Here is a 21684-nt window from a genome sequence, read left to right on the forward strand (position 1 = left end):
AAAAAAAAATCATGATGGCTCCCAAGCACTACAACCATGTTTGGATGACTACTAAATTTCCCGTGCCTAAAACAGAACCTGACACACAGGAGTTCAATAAGTATTTATGAATGAATGAATGAGGCTGCAAGTCAAGGGAACAAACTGGATGTTGAGAGGCTGCCTAGGCTAACTCATTAACTCAGTCTTACCTCCCTGCATGAAATTTAGCAGGAATTAAGACTATTCCCCAGCAAAATTACTTAATATTATATACTTCCTGGACCTCCAAAAGTCACTCACAAATAGTAAAAAATCACACATATTAAAAGCCACAAATGCTAAAAATCCACAAAAACTTGTAGCTACCATACATACATTTTAAATAATGATTTCTTTCTTAAGGGAAAAATAAGAGAGCATCAGCACTACAATAGCAAATGATTTCAGCTTAAACAAGTCAAGATATAAGTAGCTCAAAGGTCACCAAATGAAACATCAGCCACATACATTCTAATGTGGTCTATCAGTCATCCATTGCTATAGCACTAGATTGGGGGTGACTCCTTGTTATATATATATTTTTTACTTTAATAAGCAAACCTTTTCGGATAAGGAGGTCCAAGATGAATTGTCCTCTATAGCAAATTGTATATAACAAGCTTCTATGCTATTAGCAATAAAATTTTTCAACAAGGCACCACAATAGATAATACCCACAAAACAAGGAATTGAAGGTATTCTTTCCTATTTCTCCTAATCATCTCATTCAAATCATATCACCATGAATTTCCTGGGTACTTGGCTTTAAAATATCATATGACTATAAACTTTAAATCCAAGCCCTGGGTAGGTCTACATTCATTTCAGCAGTAGCATCTTAAAATGTTGAATTATCTTCTTCGATTTCCTCCAGTCATTTATTGTAGCTGCCAAACTGAAATGGTGCACCTTAAAGGCAACACTAAACTGAAAAGCAAATAATAAAAGAGTCTCTTAAATGTTTCATTTATAAAAGCTTATTTTTCTACCATCAAATTTGGTATACTGTCTGAAACAAATCACTTTGTGAAATTGACATCTTGCATGCAGCTATTCTACCATGATACATTTGCTAAACTTCCAGGTTTATTGGGAGAAGAGGGAGTAAAATCCGGCATCTTCTTTCTACTTTTTAAGAACCAGAGCAGGTTGATGGGAGGAGGGCAGAAGTAAAAATTAAAGTCTCAATTGCCAATAGCAACCTGCTACAGCTGTCCCTTTTCTGATAGCTTTACTAATCTTTCTGGCTGTTATTAAAAATCATGCCACTTTAAAAAAGAACATCAAGTCAGAGGATGCTGTTCCAAAGAGTAATCTGTGTTGCTAGCTCCCTTTTATAGAAAAGCAAATCTGCAAACAAAAAACGTTCAAAGCATTTTCTTAAAACTCTGTTAATAAGTGGTATAATAGCAAATTAATCAATGGAGAACAAATTCATAGAATTCTATTATAGTTCACTATACTTTCCCTTAACACAATTGCTAATGACAACTATAAAATGCTAACATATAAATAAATAAAATAGTGTTAATATTTCCCAAAACAGAAGAATTTTAGAATTGTATACAGGAAAAGGAGAATGTTTACATTAGTAAAGTATATTCACATCACATTTATATAATAGGTTGCCTCCAAGATCATTCAGTAAAAGAGCCACTGAATTTATCTGAACGAGTTTGCTAACTATGCTATAAAGGAAGAAAATGAGACATCTGTGCTTTTTTTCTTCTTCTCTTTATATACCAAATTTATTACATGAGTCTCAAAATCACTATTCAACTTTTCTCAGTTCATGTCACTTTGTGAAGCCAGAATTTCTGATCATTTATTACATAAAATTATGATTTAACTGCATCAACTAAGTCCTCAAGTACCTTTTTCTCTAATAATTTACTTAAGTTATTTACATTCAATATATTGTCCATTTTTAAGCACTTCCTATATTCAAGTTGATTTTAAAAGTCTTATTTAGAAATAATACCAGTACATATCTAATAGCTAAGTAGAAGAATTATTTAATCTGCAGGGTATCTTAAAAACCCATCAACTGGACATAACCTCCTAATTCCTAGAATGAAAACCATAACTCGAGCTTCAATTTTCCCTTACAATATTCTACTTCACTAAAATGAATTCCCATCCTGCAACTATGAACAAGAAACTTTTAGTTAGAATAATATCAAGACAAGATCTCATTGTGCAGTATGAGATTAATAGTCTATAATTCTAATCTTTAAAATATCAATAGTTGTGACCTCTCCAACTTCTCAATTCCCAAAGAGATTAATAAAAGATGTAATTAACATCTAAACTTAAAACAGCTTGTCATTTGGAAGAAACTGTGTTAACAAAAACCACACCATAGTCGAATAATCAACCCATCACCCTTTATGGTTCTGACTAAGGCTAATGAGCACAATTTGTCATAAATTTTCCAGTAATTCTCAAACACTGAATTGAAATAAAAGACTAATTTTCTTATAATGCTTTATAAAAATGGGATAAAGGCTGGAGTTGTCTTCTTTGGAACCTAGCTCTTAGCACAGAATCTGGCAATATAAATGTCATTAAGTATGTTTGTGGAAGGAATAAACAAACAACGAATGAATAACCAATGCACTACTATCAATCAGTCCCTCGTTATATGCTAAGCAATAAATTATATTTAATAAAATTGAATATACTCAAACTATTTTTTATTCCTATAAATAAGCACTGAAAATATTATTTACTTACAAATCTTCAACCTAACAAAATATAGAGTTGGACTTTCACAAACCAATAATTTGGCTAATAATTTTCTGCAATTTTATGACATTTTTCACCTAAACTTTTTTTAAGAAAGTTTAAAATATGCAGAAATTCAAGGTTTAAGTTTCTTTGCAATAAACAAGAACAATAATGCACACTAGATTTGATCTTAACACCTGTTTTCTCATAAAGTTACTTATAAAAGCACTAGAAATTTGAGTGAAGGTGCAAAAGGACAGAAGTAACTATAAATGTTCAAAAGTGATCTTCCACTTCAAAAGTTGTCTGATGTCAGAGCCAGAAGATTTTCCGTATCTATCAGTGACTTCCTCTTCATGGATCACAGAAATAGTTCAACATTCTTTACAAAATCCATTACATTTTAAGACCATTTCCAATATCTGCTACCATAAATCAAGAAATCCATTTATTCAAGGTTACTTATAGAGAATTAATCACACAGAAAATTTTAACAACTCCTTTTTTCAAAAATTAAAGTACTTTACTGTACTTGGCAATCCTGCACATAATGATGTGGATTCAAAGAATGAAAGCATTAAGGGCATATAATTAAAATTCATGGGCATAGACATTAAAAAAAGGTTTAATATGTAGAATTCTCTGAAACAAATATACCAGAAAAATAAATCAGAACATGAACATAGTGTAATCTCCTTTGGATTTCTCCTCTGCTTAAGTGGCATTATATAACAAAGAAAGCTGTTCCAAAAACACTTATATGTGCTTGATGGAACCTCAACCACATGTAATCAAATAATCTGAAAAAATGAGACCAGGAGAACCGAAGAACAAAAACTCATGAATTTTTCTATTCAACATGACTTCTAAAACTTATCTTCCTAATTTGGAAGGCACATTTACTCAAATGAGAAGAATAACCAGGTCGACTACACGTCGACAGCCTTTATTATACAGCCATCAGGCCAAAATTCAGCCATCAACATACAACCTTATTTTCCACCTAAAGTTAATTAGAATATATTTTATTTTAAATGGGACACAGAGGCAACAAGCCAAGAATTAAAGTACAATCTTAGTTTTAATTTCACTCTTTGAATATCAAAAAAGCAATAATTCCTAAAATCATGAAAACATGATGAATTAACTACACACAAAAAAGTGGACCTTTAAGTCATTTCATTCTTTCTTAATATCACATAATGAAAACAGATGTACTTACAACTTCAGCTACAGATAACATACTTCATAAGATCATTATTCATTTAAAATAGTACAAATGTTTACAAAGAACATTTAACTTAAATTTCACAGTTGCTTATAAAGGGATACTTTCAAGATTGAGCAACATAAGGGAAGAAGTATCTCATCAAAAGAGATGGTAAACTATAAATATAAAATATATATCACAATGTTAAAAACTTCATGGTGCTCTACAGGAAAATCAATAAAGACAAGTATTTAGCATTACAAATTTAAAGGATAAATTTATATGTGAATTTTAAAAGGAATACATTCAAATCTTGCATTGCCACATAATCATGTATTTTGTAAAACAATAAATATGATGTACTTGTTGAATATGTATACATCAAAACCAAAAGGTTAATTTTTATTTTTTCCTTTATTGGCAACTCTTGATGCGTTTTTAGGTTTTGGTTCCCAGAGGGCATTTTTTACAAATCTTGAAGCTGCACCTCTGTCCAGCTTTCCGGCCTTTTTCTTGTCTGTTATTTCCTTGACTCTGTTCATGTACACTCTGATTCTTTCCTTAGAGATAAAAAGAAAAAAAGGCAATGGATTTACTGAGCTGTTCACCACCACTAAGTTTTATTATGCTATACCTCAGTTAAATTCAACAGATACGTATTTATTGCCTATTAAGTACATGGTGCTAGCAAATGCAAGTGAACAGGATAAACATGCTCCATGCTTTCCTGGAGTTCACGGTCTATGAAAAAGACAGACATTAAAAAGTCATTTTCAGAAGTGTTCTGAGTGTTTTCAAAGAGAAAGAACCATACACACCACTACTGAGATAACACACTGAATGGTTCATATGCGGTTATAAATTTTTTAAATTAGCATTGAACTAAATGCACATATTAACCGTTTTGTACCTGAAGTCTAAAATCTAAAATCTGAGTTCCCATACATTTGTAACACAAAAACTAAATTCTCCTGTAGTTTTTCTAAACAGAAAATAGATAAGGCAGTATTTAGCCATTTATTTTTTATTACTGTCCAGTGTCACAATTAAAATAGGCAGAAAGAAAATATGAGCTCTTTTATTCAATTTCATGATTTTGATTGATAAGTGCATGAAATTTTCTAATAAAATATACAGTTCTAATCAGACTTTACAAGGTGAGAAACATAATATGTTACTGGGCCACTCTGAATCTTCTGAGACCATTAATCAGCATAAATGGCTATCCTATACTTCAATGGAGAAATAAAGTTGATGACAGTCATAAAATAGCATATTAAATGATTGATCACTGCTTGAAAGTAAGTTTCATTAAAATAATCAAAACAGTTACATAAACATACAAAGAAAAATGCAGAACCTTCCATTTTTTCACTGTAAAAGGCTAGAAACTCTGCTCAAAATCCTCTACTGGCTCCCTATTTCTCTGAGTACTATAAAAGTCATAGTCCTTTCAATAGTAGACACCAAGGGCAGCATATCCACAACCCAGTCCTGCCTTGGGGCCTTTGCCCTGTTTATTCCACTGTCTGAAATGATCTTCCTCAAATATCCACACAGTCACCTCCTCTCTTCTTCTCTGCTCAAATGTTAACCTTGGCAATAAGGCCCTGCCTTCACCATTTAAAACTGCAATCCTACTCAAGAACTCCAAGTCTCCTCATCCTGCTCATATTTTGCTTTTTTCCCATAACACATTACTTCTTAAAATACTACAGTCACATATACATTTATTATTTATTTTATTATGTTTATTGTTTGTCCCCCTACATTCCACACAGTGTGGTATCTGCACATTTCTCAGCTTAGTTCAATGAGGAATCATCTCACTTGGAAATAATGCCTGGCTCCCAGTAGGCATTCAAATATTTGTTGAATGAATAAAGTGATTAATTTTCAAACCCTTTCCCCATTTATGATGTACATAGCAAGACACTAACTCTGTGATCAATTAGTAATGTCTGTCACAAGGTCAGAAAAGAGGAATAGTTTTTGTATGCTTTTTATTTGCCAACTCTGTTCAGAATATTAATGTACTCTCTACACAGTAGATTCTGAGGCTAAAGACAAATGATCCTATCCTTTTACAAAGCCAGTATTGAGTACTCTAAATAACTTTGCATTAAAAGGAAAAAAAGACATCTTATAAATGTAAAGTCTGTATTAGAAAGTTAAAAATAGATGATACAACCTATACTTCTGAAGATTTAAAACCAGTATCACTGGTCAAAACAAAATCTGCATATCATATTGCCTTATGCTTCTGCTTTAAATAGATTTCACAACTGTGCATTTTAAACAAATTTATTTTCCTTCAAGAAATTTGAAAGAAGAAAATGCCTTAGTCCACACATTAAAAAAATGAAGACAAGTCTGGTGCACTCTTTTAAAAAAAATAAATAAATGACCAAGTGCTTTACTAAGTTGTGAATAACATACATATCAACTACCATAAGACTTGAGAACAAGAATATAATGTCAAGTGTATTTCACATAAATATATATACTTTATGTTTTACAAACACAAAAAATAAATTTATTAATATTCTTATTCATAAAGCCAAGTCAAGAAGGTAACCATAAGTCTGATTTCCAATTTTTCCTTTCAAATTGAATGATTTGATTTAATATTTGAAGTCAGCAAAAACTCCAAGATATCAGACCTTATATACTATACTTATACATCTAAATGGAATACAAAGACAAACCTAGAAGATTTATTACAGGTTGTAAATATGTCACTAATGCAGAATTACTGGACAGTACACATACAGCTGGTGCCAAAAAAGCTTTTAGCTTTGTTGCTGAACTGGATTCTTTACTGCTGAGAAAATGAATTAATGGAGGAATTGAAAAGGTGGGGGAGAAACTTTCCCGTCTTTGCTAGTAAATCAACTAGAATATACTTTTAAGAATTGTGTAAGAGTTAAAAAAAAAAAAAAGTAGCCCTAGAGATGAACAGGATTTTAAGAATTTATAGGAAAAATAATATGGAAGTTATAAATAATTACTAGAATCCTAACATTTTCCCATCCAGAGATTTATATAATATATGGAACACCAATTCTCTGACAAAGGTAAGAGAAAGAAAAACCAAAGACATGTAAGATCTGGCTCACTATCATAATTTTGACTAATTTTGTTCTCCATGATTAGTATGATAAAGGCAGTATAACTGAAACGTCAGGAACACTATAACAAATATATAAAATGAAAATAAATTAACTGAAATCTTACCAATTCCTGCTTTACTGGATGTTCCTTAGGATTCACTCCTTGAGTTGCCAAATAAACTACAAGAGAAAGATTTCATAGCATAAATTGGTGTTAAGTATTAATAAGAACACCCCAACTAAAGAAACCCTAATTACTCACAAAAAAAAGGAAAGTAGATGGATGGTTAATTAAATTTTAAATCATTCCTCCTCTATGTAGTATTAAATTTACATGTGACTCATGGAAACCCAGTATTCTGATTTAAAAGAAATAAATATCTGACTATTAAAATCACTATAAAGCATAAACATATATTTTGCTATCATTTAAAAATTAAATATTTGCTTTCTAATTAACTCCAAAGTAACATACATACCCCAAAACATTGAATTTAATGTGTACGCAGAAACTAAATCCACTTTTGCTTGTTCAAGCGGGTCCAACTAATAAAAAAGAGAGCAAAATAAATACGCAAACTTTGAACACCATCAGATAACATCTTAAACTTTCATGAAGCCCAATGTATCAAAGAAATGTTTGGGTTCTTTTTACTTCTTACAATGCAACAACCAAATGATCTGGATATAATTTACAAAAATAAGTTTTCTTAACCAGAGATTTTTTCCCCACAAATTTTCACTTCAGAGTATCATCTTTAGTTAGACAAGAAATATATATCATCCAAGAAAAATTCTTCTGAATTATTTTAATTTCAGAAGTTATCATCTGGGCTTTTATGTCAAAAGCAATTTTTCAATATAAACATTGTACATGATGCATCTATGTATAAGAAGCAGGCTAACATGCTTAAGCACTACCAAAGACAGAAGAAACATAATGAGATTTGTTTTACACTGTCAAAGTCAATTTACTCTTTTTGTCCTATAGAGTTTCCAGAAACCCTGATAACATCATTGTAATACTTAGAAGGTCAAAAATAGAGTCTGTCAAAAAGAATGCTGTAAGTGCTCCTTGTTTCTGAAAACCAAGTCAACATGAAAATGTAGTTAAGGTTGGTGTTTTATTGTTCTCCCCAAAAAAACCAAAACACTTAAAAAATTGAAATAAAGGGAGAAAGAAGCATAAATCACTAATCTATTGTTTCTTCCATATGTTTCATAAGACAGAGTGCTATCTATGAAACTCAACTTTTAGGAATTACATTCTTAAAATACCTTCTGCAACAACTCATTTCTAGAAACAGACATCATGGTCTTCAGCATCTCATCCACAGCACCAATGGAATTCTCAAACGCTGACAAATACTCATGAATTTCTACTGGATAGTCTTCATTAATTTCTTCACCTGCCATTATGACCAACTGGAAAAAAAATAAATTCTGAGAGTTCATAATGGAGACAGAGCATGTTCTTTAGTTTACCAAAAAATAATTTCATTTATTTCAAAAGCACTAAAAGAGTTAAAACATGAAGCTAATTAAACAAATATTCTCCGAATACGATTCTAGAGCAACTTTATTCCAGCTTCCCTTCTTCTTAAACAGCTTGGGAGGAAAGAGGAAAGAACCCACCCAAGTCCACTAATGCTACACGTATCAAATGTTTAATACATTTAAAAACACTAAAAACATGATTACAAATATGAGATATAATCAAATTCCTACATTTTAAAAACTTTCTGTTGAAGTGAAAGACCAAGAAAAGCAATGAAAGTTTAATAAGTATATCCCCTAATGCCTGCTGAAGAAATAAGCAAAGTACTTTTCTTTGAAAAGCTTATATATCTTAGCCTTTCTAAATTTAAACGGTGATCTAGCAGGATGTTATATTAAACTAAAAAATTAGAAATCTTAGGTGTGAAAAACGTTGGTCATTTACCACTAAAACTATTTCTCAAGCCTATATATATTTATATTCCTTACATTTTTTAAAAATATTAATAAGAAATTCAGAGAGTTCATAAATCTCATAAAGTCTATAAGCAGAAAAGAAAAAAACTTGGGGAAAATAAACTATATGGTTTTCATTTAGGATAGAACATACTCTGACAGGCCATTCTTTTAAAATTCACATTTATATCATAATAATTAATATTTATGTGAGAAAAAGCAAAATCCATACAATGTATTAAATGAAGTACCTAATACCAAATTTCAGAAGCAATTCCAAGTCATGTGTAACATCTTTAGGTTACAAAAATTTTTATTAGCAGAAATGCCTCTTTCATTACATGGCTAAGGAGAAGAGCAATAATGTAAATCGTAGCAAAGAGCATTGCAGAATGGAAGTAAAGAGATGGGCTTTCCATCTTGCTTGATCACTGACTTTGTCACCTTAGATAAATCACTGAATCTCTCTGGGCCTCAAATACCTCATCCATAAAACAAGGCAGTTGGTCTAATGATCTATAAAGCACCTTATAGTTCTAAATGTTATGCTATATCTTTTTAGGTTTCAAAAGTACTACCTGAACATTTAGTCATAATAAATCAACATTTCTTTTCAATGAGTATATTCCACTGAGACATCCAGTTTCATTAAAAAAAAAAAAAAAAAAAGTCTACCTGTCACTACTTGAGCTGTGAAGTTACTATCCAACTACTGTTCAAAAACCAGTAACTTAACAAATGACTATAGAAAACCATACAGGAAAGAACTGTGACTTCTTATCCCAAAAGGTTAAATGAAAATAAGCATTTGCCTTTCATCCCTCACAAAATTCCTCCAAAATGACAGAAAAAAAATAAAAATGTTGGAAACTAAGATCATACCCATCAACAGACCTCAACAGCAGAATTTCTGTAAGCAGAGCAGGCAAGATCGAACTGATAGGAAGCAGAGTCAAAGAACTTTACAAACAAAACAGAATAAGAATCTAGGAATAACCCCCAAATCAAGGGCCAAAAGGGCTGAAAACAGCCAAGCCAAAGGACAGCTCCAGCACTCACCAGCTGCATAAAAGTGAAAGTACAGGGATCTACGACAAATACAGAGAAGACTCATTAGTACTTTCTCTACGTATAATTTGAAACCAATAAATTTGAAAATGTAAATAAAAAGAATGATGTTCTGCAGAAAAAAAAAATCAATTACCAAAACCAGAAGGAAGTATTTAGACCATTAACCATAGGGAAAAAAAGTACAAAGTAGTCAAAGACCTACTCTCCAGAAAGGGTCCAGGCCTAGAAGATCTTACAGGTAATTTCCTCAAAATCTTTAGGAAGCAATTATACCTAAGGAATTTAACTATTTAAGAATATAAAAAAGATATGGGAAACTTATTTCATAAACCTATTTCATAATATACAAAAAAGTAAACTCAAGATGAATTAAAAATATAAATATATAACCATATTAGAAGATTACATAAAATATTATATTCAGGAGGCTAAGGCAGAAGAATCTCAAATTTTAGCCCAGTTTAGGCAACTTAGTGAGACCCTGGCTCAAAATTTTTAAAAAGAAAAAGGAAAATTATTTATATCATCCAAATGAAACTCAAATGTTTTAAAAGGAAATGGCTGACAGCCTTAACTACCCAAAAAACTGAAAGGAAAAATAGTTTATGTGGTAAAAAATACCATAAGCAAAATTAAAGGTAAAGACAGGAGAAAATATTTGCCAAAATATAAAAAAATGATTAGATACATTATCATCACCCACTAGGTTGGCAATAACTTTAAAGATTAGGAATTTTTAATGTTAGCAAGGGTATACATTGAAGGTAGAATATAAATTGTTAGAGCTTTTCTTTTGACTTGGGAAATCCTTTTAAGAATCTAGCCCTACAAAAATCTTTGTACATATGTATGTGAATGTATTAAAATTGACTTCAAACTCTTCTCTGAATTTCTCCCACTCTCTTGCATCAATTTTTCCCTCTGCTAGATCATTATCCATAAGCTTTAAATATTTTATTTTTCCATCAACAACAAGAAACAAAAGAAACACCTTGACTTTATATCTTTCTCTGTTATGGTTTAGTTCTTAAATGTCTTCCAAGGCCCATATGCTAGAAGGTGTGGTCCCCAGCCCACAGTACTGGGAGGTGGTGAAACCTTTAGGAGGTAAGGCCTAGTGGAAGGAAGTTGGGTCATAAGCAGGGTGTGCCCTTGAAAGGAGTATTGGGTCCCCAGCTCCTCCCTCTCTCTTCTTGACCACCATAAGTGACAGCTTTGCTCTATCACACACTCCCCACCATGATACTCAGCCTCACCACAGGCCCAAAAGCAACAGAGCGAAGTAACCATGAGCTGAAATTTCTCAAACTGTGAGCCAAAATAAATGTTTCCTCCTTATAAGTTGATGTTTTAGTCAGCTTTTTCACTACTGTGACTAAAAAGACCCAACCAGAACAATTGTAAAGGAGGAAAAGTTGATTTGAAGGTTCACAGTTTCAGAGATTTAGTCCATAGAAAGTTGGCTCCATTCCTCGGGGCTCAAGGTAAGGCAGAACATCATGGTGGAAGATTGTGGCAGAGGGAAGGGCTCACATAATGACAGTAGAGTGAGTGAGATCCACTTGCCAGATACAAATATATACCCCAAAGGCATGCCCCAAGGACCCACCTCCTCCAGCCATACCTCACCTGCCTTCAGTTATCACTCAATCCCACCAGGTGATTAATTCACTGATTGGGTTAAGACTCTTATAAGTCAATCATTTCTTCTCTGAATCGTCGTGCATTGTCTCACATGTGAGCTCTTGGGGGACACCTCACATCTAAACCGTAAGGGTTGATTATCTTGGGTATTTTGTCACAGTGCTAGAAAACTGACTAACATACCCTCTGGCTATAGCCCCATTTTCTTTCTCCCTTTTCAAAAACATTCCTCAAATGGGTTGCTTATGTTAACAGTGTCTAATTTTTCTCCTTTCATTATTTCTCTGATCCCCTACAAATAAACTCCATGCTTTTCACTAGAAATTGTTCAAGGTCACTCTAATGCCACATTGTTAAACTCAACATCAATTCTCAGTTCTCATCATTTGACATCATCTCCCTCCGCCTGGTTTCCAGGACATCACATTTTCTTGGTTGCTCTTCCACCCCACTGGCTGGTTTTTTGGTCTCTCTAATGCATCCTTCTCTTGCCCTCAGCCTCTTAACCTTGAAGTGCCCAAAGACTGTCCCTGACTTTTTCTTCTCTATCATACTTATTCCTAGATGAGCTCAGAGATTTAAATTGCATTAATAAACTGATGACTCCCAGGTTTGTCTCCAGCTCTGATCTTTCCACAGAACTCTAAATTTACATTTCCAATGGCTTACTCCATATCTCTGGTTGGATATCTAATAAATTCTCAAATGTAACAGGCCCAACAACAAATTCCTAATCTTGTCTTTGATAGTCTTCCCCATCTCAAGATAATTTTTTCTAATTGTTCAGACCCAAGATTTCAGAGATCCCTGCATGTACTTTCTCCCCTCCTCTTTAACACATATCCAGAATCAAATCCCTTCCTACCACTCTACTGCTACCACCCCGGTCCAAACCACCCTCATGTCTTGCCTGGATTGTTGCAAAAGCCACCTGAATAGCCTCTTTGCTTCCAGCAAAAACAGTCTTTAATCAAGAAAGGAGTGAACATTCAAAATAAGATCAAGCCGTATCTCTACTCAGGAATTTCCAAAGGCTTGCCACTTCACTCAGAGTAAAAGACAAAATCCGCAGAGTGTAAAATGGTCCATACACAATCCTCACCTTCCATGACTTCATGGCCTCCCATTTCTCCCCTTGCTCATTTCTCTCCAGCCACAACAACCCCACTGCTGTTCTCCAGCATGGCATCGGGGCTTTCTCCCCTTCCTGGAATGCTGTCTTTCTCTCCTCCTTCCTGGCCAACAGCTCCAAGGCTCATTATTTCACCTTCACCAGACCTCTGCTCAAATGTCACCTAGTGGGGAATCTTTCCTGCCCACCCCATTTAAAAATGCATTGCCCTCACTTCACTCGCAAACTCCTCTCACCCCTTACATCATTTAACAGCACCTGACACACATTTAATTTTTTATTCATTTATTATCTGTCTACCACCAAAAGAAGGAAACAATAATGAAAGCAGTCAATAAACATTTGTTGAAAGCAAATAAACTACAACCAAAACACTAGAAACAACCTAGATTCTTTTGACAAGGAAACAGTTAAATGAATTACAGTAACATCCATCCATGGGAATACTGTATGTCCACTAAAATTAAAGAAGTCTATGTGTAGTGACACTCAACAGAAGAAGTGAAAAAAGTCATGGAACATTATTACAAAAAAATGTGCCTAAAATATGTCTTTGGGTCTTTTTAATCCATACTTGAATTTATGCAGAAAAAAGGTTTGAAAAGAGGTCTATAAAGAAAATAGAATTCTCTTCAAGAAGAGGCAGGGACTCTTCTAATTCTTAATTGTTTAAATTTTATTTCAAAAATTTTTAATTGTGTAATATAAAATAAACAATAACTAAATTTAAATAAAGGCATATTTATAAAGTATCTGACTTCTCAAGGATTTTTTTAAAAAACCACAAAAGGTCTTTATTTAAATATGAGTTTTTTCATCCAATTTTCCTATCAGAAAATATTTTGTCTCTCCAGAACATGGTGGGGATTTTTCCCGCTATTAATCCCCATCCCTAAGCCCTAGTAAACAAGCAACTTTTATTGTTAAAATGGGTTAGGGTGAACAGTGAGAGCAAGGCAATAAGAATAACTGCCCTTGGGGCTGGGATTGTAGCTCAGTTGTACAGCGCTTGCCATGTGTGAGGCACTGGGTTCGATTCTCAGCACCACATATAAGTAAATGAATAAAATAAAGGTCTATCAACGAATAAAAGATATTAAAAAAAAAAAAGAATAACTGCCCTCATTAGACTGAATCACTTGCCTCATTCCAACTAAAGGGAAGGCAGGCTAAAAAATAAAGCCTCTTCTGTATCAGAAATTCTTCCCAATTCCACTGACATATCTGTTACTTTCAAAGGGAAAGTGCAGGAACTCTGCAACTTTGACCCTAGGATGAAGCAGCGACTCCAGCAATAGCAAATACTTGAAGAGCACCATGTGCCAGGCCCTATTCTCAGCCCTCCATATACCTTAACTTAGTTAATCCTCAGCCACGGTGGGGCTAAATGACTTGCCTAAGGCTATGCATAGTAAAACTTCCAAAGAGAAGAAAGAACTCATCCACCTTTGTTCCTCATTCCCCTTCCAAGTTGTACAGGTCCTCCTCACCCATCCACCTGCAAAGGCAGAGACAGATGGAGAGAACATGAGAAAACGTGCTCAGCAAGGTCTAGCTGAGAATAAGGAGCAGAGGGTGTGGCGGGGACACAGTGTCCAGTAGCTGGTATCCCTACAGGGTGTACTGTCATTCTTCTGTCCCTCCTCTCACTGATTAGGGAAACCAAAGTACTCATAGGAGGAAAAGAAGGGTGAACAGCACCACATCTGAACCTGAGGTCATCAACTACCTCTTCCCCTCCATTCTCTGAGTGATCAGACCAGGAAAAAAACTACAAGTCACTCCTGACTCCTCTCTCAGGCCCCCAATTCAATCAGTTCTGTCAATATGGCTTTCTTAATCTCCCTACACCACACACTTTGCTCCATTCTCACTGACCAGCTTTTCAACAGCCTTTAAGAAGTCTCCCTACTCCCAATTTTTCCCCACTCTCAATTTTAGAATGAAACAAAACATGATTTTTCTATAAAAATAATCTGATCATGGTACTCCTCTGCTTAAAATTCTGCAGTAGTTCCCCACTACCTAGAAGATAATTCCAAATCGCTTAGCATGGATGCTAGGTCATTATAAAGTGGCCCTTGCATGTCTAAACTCATTTTTGTCCTCCTCCAATCCTCTAACTGAAGGCATGATGGCAGCTTTCCAAATGCACCATATTCTCTCTCTAAACTTTCACCAGGTGGCTCTCTGTACTCAAATGCCCTTGCAATTCCACTTTGTTCAAATCCTGCTTCTCTTTGGAGATAAGGTTTCACTTCAGCCAATAAAGAGTCCTCTGAGTGCCCTCCTTCCATTCTCTGTGCGGATAAACGCACCTACAAGCTGTCATGTCAATTAAAACGCTATCTTATAATGTCTCTTTATTTATTTACTGGACTTCCCCTCTGACTACAAGCTCCTTGAGTGGGCTGTGTCATAGTGATGTACTCCCCAGGGATGCAAGCGCTCACGCGCATGCACACACACACACACACACACAGGATAACTATACAAGAGCATATTATATTACACTCTCTGAATTGATTTTTAAATGACTTGAGTAACATAATTACATGTTTATAAATGAAAATTTTAATTATCTTAAATTTCAAAATTTACCTAATTCCACATTAGGCCATATAAGTGTCATTTCCTACTACTTAGCAGCTAAATGAAACCTATATTCTTCAGTTCTATTATATTCAAAGAACCATATGAATGTATTCACTTCCTTATATCTAAATTTTCTAGCCACCATAAAACCATATTCTCTCTATTCCCAGGGTATGAAAACCTCTTCTGTCCTCCCTTATCCAACTATTTCCAAGTTGCTTCTGGAAGTCCTTATCATTTCTCTGGGCTTGTTAGCTATTTCTCAGTCCTGAGTAACCATTTTAGCTCTGGGCCTATTGAACATTCCTAAAGAAACTCATGAAAGACAAAATAAATGCTACCCAACCACCACTGGTTCACCTCTCAGTTACCTGACAATTCTTTTATTGATCCTTGACTCCTTCCTCTGCACACAATGCACAATGACTTATAAATGAATAACATCTACTGAGCATTTACCACCTGCCAAACATTAAGGATTTACTTATTCAATAGATATTTATTTAGGGTTGATGACTTATTGTCCTGATACTTGGAATATATTTTAGTCACTTTTCTCATTGCTGTGACCAAAGACATAATAAGAATAATTTTAGAGAAAGAAAAGTTTATTTGGTGCTCAAAATTTCAGAGTTCTCAGTCCACCGATGGTCAACTCCATTGTTTCGCGCCCAAGGTAAGGCAGAACATCAGGGCAGAAGAGCATGACAAAGAAAAGCAGCTCAGGACAAAGCAATCATAAAACAGAGAGATTCTTCTACTCGCCAGGGGCAAAATATGTACCCGAAAAGCACGTCCCCAATGACCCACCTCCTCCAGGCACACCCTGACTGCCTATAGTTAGCACACAGTTAATTCATTCAAGTGGATTAATGTACTGATTAGGTTAATTCTCTCATAGCCCAATCATTTTTCCTCTAAACTTTCTTGCATTGTCTCACATTTGAGCTTTTGGGGAACACCTCATATCTAAATCATAACAGAATATAATTACAAGCAAAAACTTGCCCACACTAAGCTTACATTTACTGCAGATGATAAACTAATCAAATAATTGCAGAAATATAAAATTACAACAATGACATAAATACATAGTGCCCTGAGACTATAAACTAGTGGATGCAACTTAATCTAAGAGTAGACTGAATACTTCCTTTAAGAAAGTACTCTTAAAAATGAAATAAAAAAGAAAGTATTCTTGATGATAGTGAAGTGGACAAATACAGTAGTGGGGGAGTCTTCATGACAACTCTATAATTAGGAACATATAATAGCCTCGTTTTATTGACAACACCACAGGGACTTAGGTCACAGGACTAATAAGTGGTAAAGCTCAGTGGAATGGAATTCAGATGCAATGGACAAGCATCCCTCACAAATCCCGGTAATGGTCCCTTACTCTTTCAGGATAAAATCTTCTTTTACACAACATGGAAGGTCCTACAAAGTCTAGTCCTCTCACACTTCCAGCCTGGATTCCCATTTTTCCCCTACCCCCAACATCACATTCGACTTCTGTTCCTGTCATTATTCTACAAGACTAATATCCCCACAATGTCTAGTAGACCTAGAGCTAGAATGGTTACCCAAAACAGGGAATTGGCTAGTGGATACAAAGGAAACAGAACTTGACAAAGCATCTTTAAAATAGCTGATGGGGAGGTGCACCTGTGAAAGAAGGGAAGTCGTTTCACAGTCCTTTCCCTCTGTTTGGAAAAGATCGCCCCATACCCCAACTCATGGGGGCGGGGGGGCCTAGAAAAATTTATTAATCATTCAAATCCCACATCAAATGCCCACTCCTCTTTAAAGACTTCCATATCTCCCAAAAGTAGTCTCTTCCTCTGCTTTGCTCCCAGGTTTCTCTGAATACACCCATAATATAATTATATACTGGTATGTGACTGATTCTTCAGACTTAAGAGTTATCACATACCTATCAGTAACATTACTCATGTATCGCCATAAATCCAAAGGTGTCAATCTTCATTTTACCTGATTCATCAGCTGCATCTGAAAAAAACTGAATACATTATTCCACCCTGAATTCCAAGATACCAGACTCAGAATTGTCTTCTTCCCTTGCTGGTTCTTCCTCACTTTTCTAATGTGAAAATGATAAAATATCTGAGGACTCAGATCTCACGCTGCTTCTCTTCTCGAATATCTACATTCACTGCTTTAATGACTAGTGCCAAGTAGGTGATACTTTAAATATCATCTGTTCACTGACAACTCCCAAATGCTTGGTTTCCAGCAACGACTACTCCCCTGAACTCCAGGCTCCATATAACCAACTGCCCACTCACCACCTCCACTTGGATGACGAACATCTCAAACCTAACATGTCATAACTGAACTCCTAATCTTCTCCCACAAGCCTGCCCTTCACAGTTTCCAAGGCTCAGAAAAGGTAATTCCACTCTTCTAGTTGCTCAGGCTCAAAATTGACAATTGCCTTGTTCTCGCAACCCACATTCAATACATAAGCAAATTCTGTTGGCTTCACCTACAAAATACATCCAAAATTGTCCTGCTATTTACTACCTTCACTTCTTTCCATATAGTTAAGATGCTATCATCTCATCTGAATTATTACAACATCTTCCTAATTAGTCTCCTGGCTTTCATCTACTCCACCATCCAGTAAGCTATTCTTAGTATAGCAACCAGAGTGATCCTATTAAAACTTAAGTCAGGATCACATCACTCATCTTCAGAACTTTCCAGTTGTTATTTACTTGCTAGGCGCTTTCTTCAAGGCAGGATTCATACTGCATCAAATTTGTTATCTCCACATCACTAATAATAAGTTTTGTCACATACACACATTTAATGGTGACAGATACTAGGTACTTAGCAACTACGGATACTCCCCAACTAACAATGGGGTTATATACCAATAAATCCTTTTTAAGTTGAAAATGTATTTAATATATCTAACCTACCAAACATAGCTTAGGCTTGCCTACCTTAAACATGCTCAGAACACTTACTTAGCTTACAGTTGTGCAAAATCATCTAACACAAGGCCTACTTTATAATAAAATGCTGCATATCTTACATAATTCATTGACTACAGTTTACTGTAGAGTATCAGTTGTTTACCCTCAAGATCACATGGCTGACTGGGAACTATCGTACTACTGCCCAGCCTCATAGATCACTAACCCAAAAAGAGGTTAAAATTCTAAATCTGAAGCATAGTTTTTATGGATTAAAACCAATCAAAGTAAACTGAAACCAACTTTCAAAGAATCTTATCAGATTGTAATTTGGACTTACATATATTAGGAAGTTACTACATAGATCCAAGGAAAAATATTTCATATTGTACATTCGGGGACAATCTCTATACCAAGTTGAGTTGCACACATTTATGAACTACGTTAGAAAAGAAAAATCAACATACATATTGTTTTTTAAAACTAGAGAACCATTTGCAGATGTTGTACCAGAATTCTATCACTGTAACTACTTTTAAACACTATATTATCTTAGAAAATGATAGTGAAATGAACATACAAGTTCTCAATAAATACTGCTGTCGTGGGCAAACTGGGGTCTATGTTAGTGTCACCTAGAATTCTCCTTCAGGATTACAATAAAATCCCTGAGAAGATAAAAGTTTCTTCCTTTTCTAATAAAGATATTAAACTCTAAAAACAAAGTCTATAATAAAAAGTATAAGTTATAAGGAGGTTGCTGAAGATTGAGGTAAGTAATTACATCAGATTAGAAGCAATTTACTTCTTTTCAATATTTGTAGTTCAAAAGGTTTTCAAAATTATAAATATGAAGCAGCAAAATTACCTTTGAAAATACATGGAACTTATTTATTACAATTATCTCTTCTCTAAAATAACAATAATCATATACAGGGTTCTTGTGCAGATTGAATGAATAACACAGGTATGCTATTAGAACAGTACCTGGTTCAGTTAACACTCAAAACATTTGCTAGTAATATTACTATTTTACTAAACTATAAATGATCAAAAACCCTAATCCAATGTAGACTATTTAGAGTCTTACTTAAAGGGTCAAATGTTTGGAAATAGTAGATGAGATAATATATATGAAGAGCCATTTGAAAAGTTAAAAGCTATTAATAAAAGGTATACTGTCTCTGATTTGTGAGGCAATTTGAAAGCAACTATTCAGATTATTTTGAAAATCCATTGTTCAGACTTTGTCATTTTATATTCCAACAAAAAAAAATGAATTCTATCATTTCCACAAACCACAAACTGTTCACTGAACTTCAATGGATAAAACCTATTCTTTCTCTTTTTTTAATGATATGGAATTTTATTTTTTATCTGTTCTAATTAGTTATACATGACAGTAGAATGCATTTATGCATTTTGATAAATCATACATAAATGGAGTATAACCACATTTTTCTGATTGTACACGTTGTAGGATCACATCGGTCATGCAGTCATATATGTACATGACATAATAGTGTCTGTTTCACTCTATTATCCTTCCCACACCCATATCCCTTCCTCTCCCTTCATTCCCTTCTACCTAACCTAAAGTAACTCTATTCTTCCCTAGCGTCCCCGCCCCATTGTGAATTAGCATCCACATATCAGAGAAAACATTCGGCCTTTTGTTTTTTAAAACCTATTATTTCTGAATCAAAAACATGCGGTTAAGTCTTGATTCAGTCTATTAGAAATCCAAATAGGTGAATAAGCGGACCGAAAACATCAAATAAGCGGACAGAAACACCTTTATCAAGCCAAAATTGAATTGCAGTCAACATAAAGACATTAAAGTTATTATTTGCTAACAGAAGTTTGAGTCACACTGAACTTTCCTGGGCCATAAAGAAAACTGCTTTGCGTTTATCCACTACAGATTTCAACTTAAAGTGAAATCAGCCCACTACCTCAGATGGGCTAATACAGCGGCGGCAGGCAGTCGGCAACCATGAATGCGAATGATAAAGGAAGGTAATACAGGAAAGTTACTCCTCTACACCTTCCACTTTTGCCCTTCTCCCTAAAGGAGGCTGAAAATTCATTTGGAAGTCAGATATTTTTATTTCTCGCCTTCCGATATTTGAAAGGCAGAGTTAACAAGCGAAGGGGGAAAAAAAAAGACTGGATCAAGAGAGAAAAATGAGGGGCTAGGATAAGCCAAAGTCGGCAAGGAATCCCAAGACAAGCGGAAGTGGGGGTCCTGCAAGTGCCACCCGCCAAGCTCAGTTGTGACAGATCGCATTTCCGGAAGGCGACGCAGCCCCGACCCGGCTCCTCCTGGTCTGGTCAGAAGATGAAAGGGTAATCCAGGACAGGAGAAGCAGACCTTCGCAGGCACACCCGAAAGACTCAACCCCAACTTTGAATAATACCTCGGGAGCCTTCCACTCCTGTCTCTCTGAAAGCGGTCGGGCGATGATGACGTTAATGACGCGCCGGCTCTGCCTGCCAGACGAGCGTCGCTCTCCGATGATCTCACACTACACGCCCCGCCCCTCTACTCAGTTCCGGAAGACAGTGTTCTTGAGTGTCTTTGGCCAACCGTAGGAAATGCCTTTGAGGAGGGACTCCGGGCCCGTTTATCTAAATTTGTAAATACAAACTGAGGGTATTTACCTAAAAATAATACCTATTAAAGATTTTACATCGGCCGAAGAGTGTTCCGGGGCCTTGGTTCTTCCCGACACTGTCTCAAAATTAGACTCGGAGCAGCTTATGTGGTGAAGGATGAGTTTATTTTTCCAATACGTCGTTAAGAGAAACTTTCGTAAAATACAGTAAAAATGAGTTACTATAAAACTGAAAAAAAAGTATGTGCAAAACACAAGCTCAGATTTTTAATTATTTGTTTCAATATATGTAAAATTGCATTTCTATAAATACAATCAGAGCATACCAAAGAAAAATAAGTTGTTCGAACTGCACCGTTTGACATTCGTAACTTCTAATTGTTCCACAGTCATAATTCAACAAAAAGTTACGCATGAAATTGCAATTCCATGTATGAAATGCCTAAACAGGTGCTTTGCACAATCATGGTGTCGATACTTAAAAGTTCTAAAAGTGCCAAATGAACTTGTTTCTGGTTTGTTTTCTAAAATAGGATTAAAGACAACTTCTTAAAGAGTTTGCAGAGGATATCATGTATTTTAAACTTTATATTTTCACATAACAGTAGAAAAATCTGCCTCACATATCTGCATTGATAGAAATAAAAGATTT

General features: G+C 34.8%; 1 protein-coding gene across 3 annotated transcripts; it reads right to left on the reverse strand.

The window, feature by feature from the left end:
• Positions 1 to 3172: 3172 nt before the first annotated feature.
• Positions 3173 to 20934, reverse strand: C1d (C1D nuclear receptor corepressor). 3 transcript variants are annotated; one of them, XM_047522665.1, is made up of 6 exons: positions 14321 to 14357; positions 10087 to 10115; positions 8353 to 8499; positions 7554 to 7620; positions 7199 to 7254; positions 3173 to 4521 (listed from the first exon to the last, which is right to left on the reverse strand). In XM_047522665.1, exons 1-6 carry the CDS (start codon positions 14331 to 14333, stop codon positions 4357 to 4359), a joined length of 477 nt encoding a protein of 158 aa, XP_047378621.1. In that variant the 5' UTR covers positions 14334 to 14357; the 3' UTR covers positions 3173 to 4356. The 3 variants fall into 3 exon arrangements, with proteins under 3 accessions (XP_047378621.1, XP_047378622.1, XP_047378623.1); XM_047522666.1 differs by lacking the exons at positions 10087 to 10115; positions 14321 to 14357 and adding an exon at positions 20835 to 20934; XM_047522667.1 differs by lacking the exon at positions 10087 to 10115 and having other exon boundaries at positions 14321 to 14372.
• Positions 20935 to 21684: the final 750 nt, after the last annotated feature.

This window comes from Sciurus carolinensis, chromosome 13 (assembly GCF_902686445.1).
Source record: "Sciurus carolinensis chromosome 13, mSciCar1.2, whole genome shotgun sequence".
NCBI classification, from domain to species: domain Eukaryota; kingdom Metazoa; phylum Chordata; class Mammalia; order Rodentia; family Sciuridae; genus Sciurus; species Sciurus carolinensis.

Coding starts and splice junctions, on each gene's coding strand:
- C1d (XM_047522665.1), bottom strand. Junction 8,500..10,086: donor CTTTCACTTTTATGCAGCTG/GTGAGTGCTGGA, acceptor TTTTTTTTCCAG/TTGGTCATAATGGCAGGTGA. Junction 4,522..7,198: donor ATCCAGTAAAGCAGGAATTG/GTAAGATTTCAG, acceptor TTTATCTCTAAG/GAAAGAATCAGAGTGTACAT.